The 13,334-nt window shown below is 38.3% G+C and overlaps 1 protein-coding gene across 1 annotated transcript in view; it reads right to left on the reverse strand.

Moving 5' to 3' along the window:
* LOC146003892 (uncharacterized) overlaps window positions 1–13,334 on the reverse strand; it is a 200,974-nt gene that overhangs the window by 104,062 nt on the left and 83,578 nt on the right. Inside the window, exon 2 of the mRNA XM_083142359.1 lies at window positions 679–734. Within this exon, the coding sequence (XP_082998485.1) occupies window positions 679–734 (56 nt within the window). The remainder of the gene's footprint in view (window positions 1–678; window positions 735–13,334) is intronic.

A 13,334-nucleotide genomic window follows, 5' to 3' on the forward strand; every position in this document is an offset into this window, starting at 1 on the left:
AAGGTGCAGTCAGAGCTTTTGTCCCTACGGTTCGAAAGGCTGCATTGATTTCCGACTGCTCGCTTTCAAGCGACATTTGTGGTTTGTCGCCTCGGTATGAAATATCTCTCAGGATACTATTTATATTCTAATAACATAGAACAATAAACTCTAATACACAGTCCAAGACCTGACGTCCGGAATCACATTGCGATGTTTCTTCTTGTGTTACGCACGCATGCTATTTATTTATTAATTTTATTTTACTTTTCTGTGTAAATTAATGCCATTTCGTGACTGCAAATCACTCCACAAATATAACTGTTTCCATCAATTCACGTACCGCCTTTCTAGAGAAACAAATCTACCCAATATATTCCAAAAACTAACTAAGCCGCATTACTTTCATAACAAAATTAGCACCTGGGTCGATCGCACTGCCATCTACTTGTCATCGTCTCGGGGAACCAGTTTCTTGGGTCGTTTTCCACACTACGTTATTCAAGGCGCTGTACCTGAACTAGGGAGAATATCCTGCCGCGATGGGAAGTAATTGATGTCATTTCCGTGATCAGAATTGAAAATATAATCACATATTGATTTGAAAAGATCCGAACTTTTTTCTCAAAATGTCGACCAGTGTAATGAGGAAGGTGGAGAACAAATTAGTTGCTGAAATAAATGGAAAGAAAATCTTACCTGAAATGAGAAACCACACTTTTCCAACACAGCCAGTGGACATTCTTCCGTGCAACCTGCAAAAGAGGAAGAAAACTATGTTAAACACTCTGTATTAGACTTCAAAAGCAATACTTTTTTCATGTTTCTGTCCATATTATCATTGTTTTAATGATTAAACAATTGGAATTTATTGCCATAAGGATAACAATGTGATTTTTCGTTATCTCTGAAATGTAAAAATATTTTTAAAGTGACATGATTTTTTCTGAGGAATGAATTTTCTCAGATCTTGTTGAGAGAGGAGGAAGGTCCTCCAATGTCAACGACACATATGCAAACGTCCAAATATAAAAAAAAAACCTCCTACATTGGTTTCAATTTGGACCTTGGGTGTATACAGGGTGTCATTTTAATGGCGCCCACGGATCACAGAAACGTATAGAGGACATGAAAACAAACAACTTTTCTCAGTAACATTTCTCTCTTTGGAGCGTAGTTTTGGCGCTACAGTCGTTCAAAGAATCCCCTATTGCAGCCTGAATGATTGCAACCGAACACATTTGACCGGATCTGAACACAGTCGTCGAACAGCTTGTTTTACTACTACCTATAACCCTTTATTTTCAATCATTTTTGTCACTTGCCTCATAATGCCCTGGTTATGCATTACATTACGTGTTACTTACCTTTGGAATTTTGGTTGAAAATGCAGGGATACAAGTCCAATTTACCATTTCCCGTATCGTTGGTTCACTTCCCGTTGGGTTACAAAACGCGATATCTAGCTATGTTTTACGGTACAGAATATGGCTGGTTGTAGCTATGTCATTTCTCACATAATATGTGTGTTCCTGGCAACCCTGGTACGCATAGCTTCACGACAGGAAATGACATCTCAAATGCAATCAAATGTTGTGTTGGGTTGTCAGCATTCAGGCGGCAAAACATACTTTTTCGAACGACTGTACCGCCGAAACGACGCTCCGAAGAGAAAAATGTTACTGAGAAAAGTTGTTTGTTTTCATGTCCTCTATATGTTTCTGTGGTCCGTGGGCGCCATTAAAATGACACCCTGTATAAGAAGCTCTCGTGTTATAGGACTGTCTCATTTGATCAGACAACTAGGGCAGGGCAGGCTTCGATTGAGACCAAAGTCAGTGAGGATCGAGTGACTTGGAGGAAAGGAAATGTCGATTGCTGTGCTCCTACGAAGTGAAAGGAATGGGTTCTTTGTATACTCGCAAGCCGACAGGTGCAAAAATCTTGGATTTCAAGGCCTTTCCACGTTGGGAATTATGTACGTTGTTGGGAGGGGATGTCACCACTGTGAGGCCTCCCTATTGACAGTCGACCCGCGGTGGTCCAGTGGTAGGTGATCTGACTGCGACGTGGAGAACCGGGTTCGATTACAGGGGTGTGTGATCTACGGTCGAAATTTTTCCAGCAAAATCCCAACACAGATTGAATAGAGACAGCCGGGCATGTCCCCTCCTCAAAATGGCCCAGACTGGAATTGTGTGGAGCCATATCTTCACCCGCGGGTTATTATTACAATACATACATACACACACATATATATAAATAATGAACGTATTAAATCTACAACCCACATCTTTCAGTTGTCTTATTCCACTGTCATAGGGAATCCCAACAAGTTTTGGCTTATAACTTTCTAATGGCGCATTTCCAGGCCGGAGTTCCTTATTTCATATTAGTACTTGGTTAGACTCCATCCACACTGTCAGTTTGAATCAAGGTCACGGAAACACCCTGCATATTATATTATATGTCGTGATTTTTGTGGGATCTAACAATAGTTCATTTTCACCTTGTGGTTTAAAATGTGGAAGACACATACGCTGAGCACAGCTATTAACACACTAAACATGATAGATTAAATATCCAAAGTACATTGCAAAATGCCTCACATTGCAAAATGTCTCCATAACCAATTACACGTTGAATCATCGTTTCAACGGTAGCATTCCCACATCGTAAGCGCAGATCATGATCTACTGATTTAATTAAAATCATATCATATCAAAATATATCATTTTAGTTATGACTGCTGTTAGCTCATGTCATAGCAGATGGTCGGTTAGTTATATATGTGTGGCCTTTTTTCTTACTGAAGGCCCGGGGCTGAAGTCTCCGAAACCCCTCCTAGAAAGTTGATCCAGGCTCTCTAAAATACTATCGTTTTGCCATTCAGGGAACCCGAGTTCGAATTTCGTTGCCGTAGAATCCGGGTATCTTCACAAACGCCAGGCCAGTGCCCGTAGCTATTTTTGGTTAATCGCAACCGTGAGGATGAAGGGACACTGATAAAGAACATCCTTGCCCAGGCCGGGATTCGAACCCTAGACTCCTGTCAAATAAATATATATATATATATATACTAGCTGATTACCCGGCGTTGTCCGGGTATTTATTTATCCGAATCTTATGTTAAAGTTGTCCGTGGGAGAAACACGGCGATCTTCTCTCTCAAATGTCATCGTGAATATCACCAATTTGCTTAGCGACTCCGAAAACTATGGATTCGACACTAATGTAGGTCATTTTGACATTTTATTTTTCACCCCCCCTCACCCCCCCCCATGCCGATAGGTGATGAACTTCCAGTTTAACGGCATTCGAAGTGTCACTATTCATCTTAGCGACCCCGAAAACTACGGATTCCACACTAATTTCGGTCGTTTTCGATTATTTTTACATGTCACTCCCATCCCACCCCTAGGGGTGCCAGGGGTGTCTTACCAGTACAGTAAGTAAGTACAGATTGTTAGTCTATGTGTACCAAGTTTGGTTGAAATTGCTCCAGGCGTTCGAGAGTTATGCCGGAACAAACATACATACATATATACACACATACATCCATTACATATATAGATTCATAATTCACATTGTTATAACTAACTAACTCTCTAGCCTTCTTAAACCCGAAGGTTCATGGGTGCAGCAACACAGGCCTTCCATCTGTCCCTATCTTGAGCAAGATCTATATACTCTTTTCCATCCCTACCGATTTCCTTTAAATCCATCTCAACGTTGTCCCTCCATCTTCGTCTTGGCCTTCCTACAGGTCTCTTACCATCAGGTTTCCCAACAAGAATCCTGTAAACTCCTCTTCCCTCTCCCATTCGTGCCACATGGCCTGTTATTAGTGATCTAAAGAAATATAAATTATCCAATAGTAGGAAGTTTAAATACTGGAAATATTACACACATTCAAGTGTTGCATTACAAATGTGTTAAACTTTAAGTTCAAACCTTCTTGATCCAGTACTGAGCGCTCATAAACTAGAGTTCCTGGGTTCGAATCTTCTCAGATTTCCCATATACTTGGAACCCCCTTCATGATCATCATTCCTGATCCACATTATTAATAAAAACGTTCCTCCTGCATGTCGTTATTAACGACGTTTCGCTCGACTAATTTTTGATTCATCACCAGTTGAACGGTTGTTGAAGCGAACAGTTCATCGGGAACAGTTCGTGTAGGATGCATATAAGATTATTCTTGGAATTAGCGTAGGAGGGAGATGCTTTCGTTTTCGTGCAATTACACCGTCGCAGTCCGTGTTAAACTCTGCAAAGTAGGTTGCAATGAGCCATCTCCCACGCCCTGCTATTAGCTTCGTTCGCTGCGGTTTCGTAACGCCGCCGCTACACACGCGACCCGGGGCTTATGCAATCCCACATACAGCGTTCCTCTTCTCAGCCTTGCCCGTTTTAGACGAAAGCATTTTCGTTAGCAATTTTCATAACATTTACGCCATGACCAAAAATATACCGTGTAGAGTGAGAAATATTATGGCATGGCATATTTCATGGCATTTCCCAATGATAGAACCAATCAGAAGCGACCTCATGGTCACGAGTGCAAATGTAATGACAGTCGCGTGAGATGAACGACGATAACTATTCCACCGAGAGGAATATCACTTCGTATTAAATGGTTTTAGATACAAAGCAATGGCGCTGCTTAAATACATACTTGACAACGTTTACTGTACACGTATGGAAGAATATTTTAGCTCTTTCAAGTGTGCACTCACCATAGATTGTGTAACTCGATGTGACTTTCGTGCTGTATGTATTGTACATTGTAATTGAAACAGGTAACCGAAATGTTCCATAAAATGCTTTCGTGTAAAGATTTTTAGAAGCATGCTGGCAAAAATGTTAAAGGAAATGCTTTCGCCTAAAGCCGGCTTATGTCTTCAGGTAGCTCTTTTTTTCCCTCCTCATCTGTCCCTCTCTCTCTCTTTCTGTCAATATTCTATCCAGTGTTTGTTTCATGTTTCATCATCTTTTTCTCTCTCTCTCTCACTCTCTGCGCCTATATTACTCCCTCCCTCTATTCTACTTTTTTCTCTCTCTCTGTTCTCTGTTTCTTCCTTTGTCTCTCTGTTTCTCTATTCCTTCCTATGTCTCTCTCTCTCTCTCTCTCTCTCTGGTTCTCAATTTCTTCCTTTCTCTATCTCTCTTTTTCCCAATTTATTCTTTTCTCTCTCTCTCTCTCTCTCTCTCTCTCTCTCTCTCTGTTTCTCAATTTCTTCCCCACCTTGCTCTCTCTCTGTTTCTCCATTCCTTCCTTTGTCTCTCTCTGTTTCTCTATCCCTTCCTTTGTCTATCTCCCATTCTCTATTCCTTCCTTTGTCCCTCTCCGTTTATCTATTCCTTCCTCTCTCTCTCTCTCTCTCTCTCTCTCTCTCTCTCTCTCTCTCTGGTTCTCAATTTCTTCCTTTGTATCTCTCCTTTTCTCTATTCCTTCCTTTCTCTTTCTATCTCTGTTTCTTCTTTTGTCTCTCTCCGTTTCATTATTCTTTCCTTTGTCTCTCTCCTTATTTATCTTTCCTTATCTGTCTCTTTTTCTCTCTCTTTCTCTCTCTTTACTCCATGTCTCTCTCTATTCTTATATCCCTGCTTCTCTCTATGTCTGTTTGTCTGCCTGTCTATTGCTGCTGCAAAATTCATCATGCAGACATTCACGTTGGAGGGAGAGAATGGGCTAGGACTATCCACGGTGAACCAAAGGCCACACACACATATCTGGTGGCGACTGCCCTGTTTACATCGACCAAAAGTTCTATTCAGAAACTGGGCACTTCCCAGTGGCGGATCCGAAACATTGCTGACAGGAGTATACGTTCATATCAGTATCTAATCATGAACTGTCACAGTTCAGTCTAAGTGGCCTCCCCTATGGCGTTGTCTCCTTGAAATCAAGGGTTCCCCGGTTCCATATCCGGTGGAGGATCATAGTGATTCGGGTCTCACTTTAAACTATAGGCCCAGTCCCTATCAACTTTTCCACGCATAAAGTGGACTTAAAAGCAATCATAGTTTAGTGTAGTCCAAAGCTTTATTCACAAAAATCAAAATTTTAAAGTTATACGAATACATGCATAGTCACACAAATTCACAATGTGCACATTAGGGTAGATTGCAAAATGAAAATTTTCTGAATTTGACTTGTAATAGTAAAATGATGTTGCCTTTTTACTTCAAAATGACGAGTTTAAAAATTCACGTCAATATCTCGATTCTAAGGCTCGTTAAAGAGGGAGAAAGGGAGATTAAATTTACAACCATTGTCACAAAGATAGAGAATAGAAGATGTAAAGAAAGAGATACAGAAACACGTGAAGAACGGAGAGGAAGAAAGAGAACGGGGAGAACGTAAGAAAAAGGAAAGATGGACGGAAAGAGAAAGGAAGAAAAAACTGGGAGTGGGAGAAAGAAAAAGGAAAATAGAAGAAGAGAAAAAGTAACATGGAAAGAGAAAAACAGAAACTAAGAAAAAGATAGATAGAAAGTGAGAAAAGAAGATAGAAAAAGATAATTAAGAACTTATAAAAAGAAAAAGAAAGAGTGAGAGAAGAAGAAAAAGAGAATAAGGAAACAATAAATAGAGAAAAGAAGATTGAAAGAGAATTAGGAACTAATAAAAAGAGAGAAAGAAAGAGCGAAAAATGAAAGTAGGTAAAGAGAAATAAGGAAATAATAAATAGAGAGAAAGAAAGAGCGAGAAACGAAGATAGAGAAAAAGTAACTAATACCAGAAAGAGAAAGAAGGAGTAAGAAAAGAACACATATAGAGAAAGAAGGAACTAATAACAATACAGAAAGAAAGAGCAAGAAGGAAGATAGAAGGAGAGAAACAGGAACTAATGAAAAGGGAGACAGAATGAGTAACAAAAGAAGATAGATAGAGAGAATTAGGAACAAATAAAGAGAGAAAGAAAGAGCTAGAAAATGGAGTGATAGAGAGAAACAGGAACTAATAAAAAGAGAAAAAGAAAAAGCGAGAAAAGAAGATAGAAAGAGAGAAACAGGAACTAATAAAAAGAGAAAGAAAGAAAGAATAAGAAAATAAGATAGAAAGAGAGAATTAGAAATCAATAAAAGGAGAAAAAGAAAGAGCTAAAATAGAGTGATAGAAAGGAACAGGAACTAATAAAAAGAGAGAAAGAAAGAGTAAGAAAAGAACATAGAAAGAGAGAAACAGGAACTAATAAATAGGGAGAAAGAAAAGAATATATATATATATATATATATATAGAGAGAGAGAGAGAGAGAGAGAGAGAGAGAGAGAGAGAGAGAGAGAGATAATTAGGAACCAATAGAAAGAGAGAAAGAAAGAGCTAGAAAATAGAGTGATAGAGAATAACAGGAACTAATAAAAAGAAAGAAGAGACAAAAGAAGAGAGAAAGAGAGAATTAGAAACCAATAAAAAGAGAAAAATAAGGAGTTAGAATAGAGTGATAGAGAGAAACAGGAACTAATAAACAGAGAGAAAGAAAGAGTGATAAAAGAACATAGAAAGAGAGAAACAGGAACTAATAAAAAGGGAGAAATAAAGTAAGAAAAGAATAGAGAGAGAGAGTAACAGGAAATAATAAAAAAAAGAGAGAAGAAAAGAGCGAGAAAAATATAGTGAAAGAGAGAATCAGGAACTAATAATAAAAAGAGAGAAGAAAAGAGCGAGAATGGAAGTTAGAAAGATAGAACCTTGGGAACCATTGACACCAAAGCTGAACGCCACCTGAAAACATTTCCTCCACCCAAACAAAATTTCCAACGGCGCCACTTCTAGGCGAAATCGCTTGTGAATCTCTCGACCACCAGTCAAGCTTTCTGTGATCAAATCTATCCAAGACTTTCTGTGCAATCCCGACTGAAAAAAATAATAATGTGAAAATACATATTTCTTACCGCAGTCAATTGAAACGCAAATAGCAGCTGAATTTGTGGTAACCTACCTCCACGCTCAATTACTCTTTATACATATTTACAGTTTTCTCTTTTTCTGAAATCCCCCCGGGCGGTCTGTCTTAATGCTTCGAAAGTTCCCTTCCGTCCCAAGATTGAAGGTTTGTTTTCGAGAACATGAAATAACACGTGAGAAAATACCAGGTGTTCATCCTAATAGCCACTACTCCTGTAAGGTCAATAAGTACTTCACACAAATACAAAAACAGGTCGTGTTTGAGTGTCACGGATGCCAATAACAATTCGCAACATCTAATTTACGATTGGATGCAGCCAAAAGGAACGAAATATTGATATGGTTCTATTTAGATCTTTTTACCTATAATTTTCTCTCCTTCTTTCTACCATTCTGTCTTTTCCTGCTCTCCCTCTCTATTCACCTTACATCTGCCCCCGTGGCAGAGTGGTTAGCACATCGCGCTACGACGCCAGGGGTATCGGATTCGAATCCTGGCCTGGGCATGGATGTTTGTAAGTGTCCATTCATCAATTTCATCATATCATCACTCATCCTCATATTCGCAAATTAGCCAAAAGTGGCACAAGAAGCGAAGTAAAAAAAAAGCAATTCAATCAATCAGTCTTTTTTAAAATTTGGTCTGCAACTCCATTCCTATCTCTTTACCTCTGTTTGGATTTTTTTTTTCTCTACCTCTCTACCACCCATTCCTTTCCTTCTCTCTACATCTCAATTTGTACTTCCGTTCATCTTTCCTCCTTTTATGCCAGGATTACTTTATTTCCCTCTATCTATTCACTCCTCATTTCCTTTCTTTCTACACCTCCTTAACTCTTCTGTCTACGCTACGATCTATATATATATATATATATATATATATATATATATATCTTGATTTGTATCTCTTTATCTCTGTATTTCTTTCCTTTTTACACCAATACAGTAAAACCTCGTTAATCCGGATCCCGATAAGCCGGACTTCGCTTAATCCGGACAGGCAAAAGGTACAAAGAAAGAAAAATCAGAATGCAAGGTTTTAAATGTGGCTAGATGTCAACAATAGAACTTACAAAAGAAAAGGCAGTCAACCACTGATAAAATTATGTTTCCGCAGACTTTGTACTGTACTGTATAGTGTATTTAGGCCTACGCCCTTTAAATACACCATAATAAAGTGTTTTGTTGCTATAAACGGAGTTTTAATGCACTTTCTACTGTTCTTTTAGGTTATTTCACTTAATCCTGACTTTCGTTAAGCCGGTCAACTTATCCCCCCATTAGTCCGGAATAACGAGGTTTTACTGTATATCTAAATGTATATCTCTCTTTTTCAACCTTTCCTCATTCCATTAGATTGACTTCCTCCTTATATTCTGTTTGCATATTTCTTTCTCTCTCTCTCTCTGTCTGTCATCACTCTCCTACTATTTCACTAGAATCGGGCCTCAAAAGTTAATCTTTATCTCTGCCAGAGGTGGTTGTAACCCCTCCTTAAAACAATATGGATATTGAGATCAAAACCTGTTTGCGATGCAAATATCATTTGATGCTTTCAAATATCATCAACACAATCGATAAGAACACTCTATCTCATTCTCAAAAAATACTTATCAATATTTTAAGTATCGTTGACTAAAGAAAACATGGTATAAAAAATCTAATGGAAAAAATTCACATAATGCGGAAAAAAACTAAACCAAATTGCAAAGTTTCTCATTTCGTTGTTCTCACATTAAATCCTTGCTCCAAAGGAGACTGAGCTGACGAATTGTTTTAGGAATTCCATACATGCTAATATGAAAATTCATGAAATCAAACTATTGAGCAGTATATGCCCGGGAAATATATTTGTGTAAGCATATGTTACATACGTACTGTTTTAATGTTTTCTAGTTAGTGGTAACAACAAGGTGATATTTGAAGGAGGGTTAGGGTTCTGTAACTGCATCCTCCTCTGGATAATAATATTTGGCTTTTGGGAAATATACATATCTAATTTATAAACGTAATATCCTACTCTTAAAAAGTAGTTACTGAACTTTCACATTCTTCTCTATCACAAAAGGGTCAATTTGGCAAATGTGTACATTTCGTGAGTACGAACGTAAGAATCACTATCGTTATCTGCTTACATTTATCGGTTTTCCTTTATTACACTTCCTTTCTCCACTATCTATACTTCACTTTCCGTCTGTCTCTCTCTATCATTTATTTATTTTTCTGCATCGACTTCCACTCTTCATTCCAAAATACAATTTTCACAATACAGAATACAGTATGCACTTATGTATAGGGAGTCAACTTTCGATGGGGGCAAGGTACATGCAGCCCTTCAAATCAAATAGATATTAAATAAAAAGAATAATCGCTTATGCAATCTTACCCCCCCCCATCCTTTCTCACCTTACGGTTACTGTAGTCATGGGAACTATTTTAGTGACCTTCACGGACAACTCAGAATCAAACAAAGAAATGTTTAGTTCCTATTCTTGTTCTTATGCATGTTGCTCTGCATCAATGAGGCAATTAGTAAATGTGTCATACAGTAAGTGCGACAAATAAACGTGTTGACTTCTTGTACGTACAAGGGCTAGATATTATATATATATCCTGTTGTAAAAAAAATATTCTTTACCTTCTACAAAAAATTGACACGATTACCTACAGGGTGTTTCAATAAAAAGGTAACGAAAGCATCCAAAACACACCATGTTCAGTTATCTTTTTATTGAAACACCCTGTACAAGTTGGGACATCAAATCAATAGTATCACAGGTAATTAGTTAAACATAATTAGCATAGTACAGTACAAGCTACTCCAATGGCAATTGTGGAAACGTACGATGCGGAAAAAGAATCAAGTATATCATTATCTTGGTATTACCTTTTTAGGTCAAGGCATTTCGGGTAAAGAATGCAACAATATCATATAGTGAACCAAACGTAGGTGGACAGTAAATGATAACATTTATTTGAGATTACATATACAATGATATTTACGAATAAAATTCAATTTTGATAAACTTTGTCCTTGAGTACTCCCCAAAAGAAAAAAATCCATTGGGGTAAAGTCAGGTGAACGTGCTGGCCAATCAATTGGCCCTCTTCGGCCAATCCATTTCTCAGGAAATGTTTCATGGAGATACTCACGGTCTGCTCTTTCAGAATGTGGAGGGGCCCCATCATGTTGGAAGTACAGGTCTGTGAATTAGGCAGTTGTTGTATCTGTGGAACAACTAGATTCATTAGCATTTCGAGATACTTATGGCCTGTGATTGTTCCATAAAATAAAAGGTCCTAAAATACCAGAACTTGAAATACCACCCCAAACAGTGATCCCAGGCTGGTTTAGTTGTTGCTTTAATGTTAATCGCATGTTGTCACTATACCAGTAAACACCATAGTTATAATGAACACCATTGTTATAGTACAGGTATAATCCTAACACAAACCCTATTCCACCTATATGGTTTTAGGTTGAAACAACGTCATCTCAAATTCACCAATCAATGTCTGCATTCATTTGTAAATAATAATAGAGAGAAACAGACTCTCAGAATGATGACTACACATTTGGTTTCTCTCTCAGATATGTCTGCAGAAAATAAAACATACGTTAGGGTGCCCAGGGTTTTTGAAAGGAAGGGGTTACGCATATTTTCTTCAGTAGTCAGTCCTCATTTTACTATATTTTCCTGGGTCCCTGGTTCGATACCCAGTGGAGGCGCATAATGGTTCGGATTCCACTTAAACCGTAGGTCAAGTCCCGATTAGCTTTACTGTGCATAAAGTGGACTTAAAACACCTACTCAATCAATCAAAAGGTATATTTTCCTGTCTGTGACATTATTTTCTCAAGAACACTGGGTCAAAGGATGGGGGGTTATGACCTCCACCAACCCCCACTTGGGCACGCTACTGAAAACATACATTACCCAAATTACGTTTTGGAAGGGTACGATACCAAAGTTATAACAAAAATAATCAAATAAAATATATTGATATATTGCACAATATCATCTCCATTTATTTGTTTTTCCAATTGTGTTTTATTTAATACTAGCTGATTACCCAGCGTTGCCCGGGAATTTATTTATCCCAATCTTGTATTAGACAGGAAAATAATGAATTCTAACTATAGTGTAAAATAAAACTAATTTTAAATGTGATCGTGATTGTCACCAATTAGTTTAGTGACTCCGAAAACTATGTATTCGCCATTAATCTAGGTCATTTGTGGCATTTTATTTTTCACCCCCTCTCACCTCCCTCCCATGCCGATAGGTGATGAACTTGGAGTTGAACCGCATTGGGAGTGTCACAAAAACTATGGATTCCATTCGCAACACAGCCTGAATGTTAGACAACCCGAGAAACACAATTGTTGTGCGGATTGCATAGTGTCACGGATGTCTGTGCGGAATTTAAAATCGGTGGTTCTCGATTATTTTTACATGTCACCCCTTCCCACCCCAGCCCTAGGTGTGCCAGGGGTGTCTTACCCACACAGTATTTATTTCAAGATTGCAAGTGATACGTGTACCACGTTTGGTTGAAATTGCTCCAGGCGTTCGACAGTTATGCCGGAACAAACAAATATACACACCCACACACACACACACGCGCATACATCCACTTTTTTAAAATATATATATAGATTCTGCTGTCTACATTCATGTACTAATCCATACATTTGTCGCAGTATTTTTTTAAAAAATATGGTGTAGTGATAATAATTAGAACTGCAATTAATTCAAGGAAGCAAATACGAACGTAATATCCTGCTAAATATCCGCCATCTCGTGTGGGAGAAAGTAAGAGATGCAAGGAGATATTTTGATTCTGTATGCAGTAAATGAAACACAGTTTTCATTGGCTTGTCTAGTCAACATCATGCTATGTCTGCCTACCAAACTACTACCTACTATGTGATTGTGAACCGTGAACACAGCTCCAACATGTTTATTTGTACATTTCCCAGGCAGGAAAATGTTTCATCCTCGAAGAGTTGCATTGTCTCTTCCCTCAAGAGACATCCTTGAGAAACTCCTGCGAGTGGGAAAGACGACTGCAGTTCCTTGACCTGCCTCTTCCTAACCTCTGCTGGAAGCCTGGCAGACGAGCCTTTAATTACGTAGTTTCAATGACACACACACTAATTGGCCTGGTGGTCGATGCACAAGCTGCAATTTTGCAGGAAGTTGCATTGGATGCAGATCTCGGGAATGGTGTAGTTTGTAGCTCACCAATCACTTAATTGTACCATGATAGAAAAATCTGACTTGCTCGACTTAACAAAGCATGTTTGGTTAGGCTTTATGGTAATTATAAGCAATAAATTTGGTAGTCATTAATGAATTTGGAAATTTGAACCAATTTTCTTGGTAGCTTCAAACAATGAGGGCGTAAGGGATACCTTTTTCCGAAGACATC

This window comes from Lepisma saccharinum, chromosome 21 (genome assembly GCF_977018435.1).
Source record: "Lepisma saccharinum chromosome 21, izLepSacc3.1, whole genome shotgun sequence".
Lineage (NCBI taxonomy): Eukaryota > Metazoa > Arthropoda > Insecta > Zygentoma > Lepismatidae > Lepisma > Lepisma saccharinum.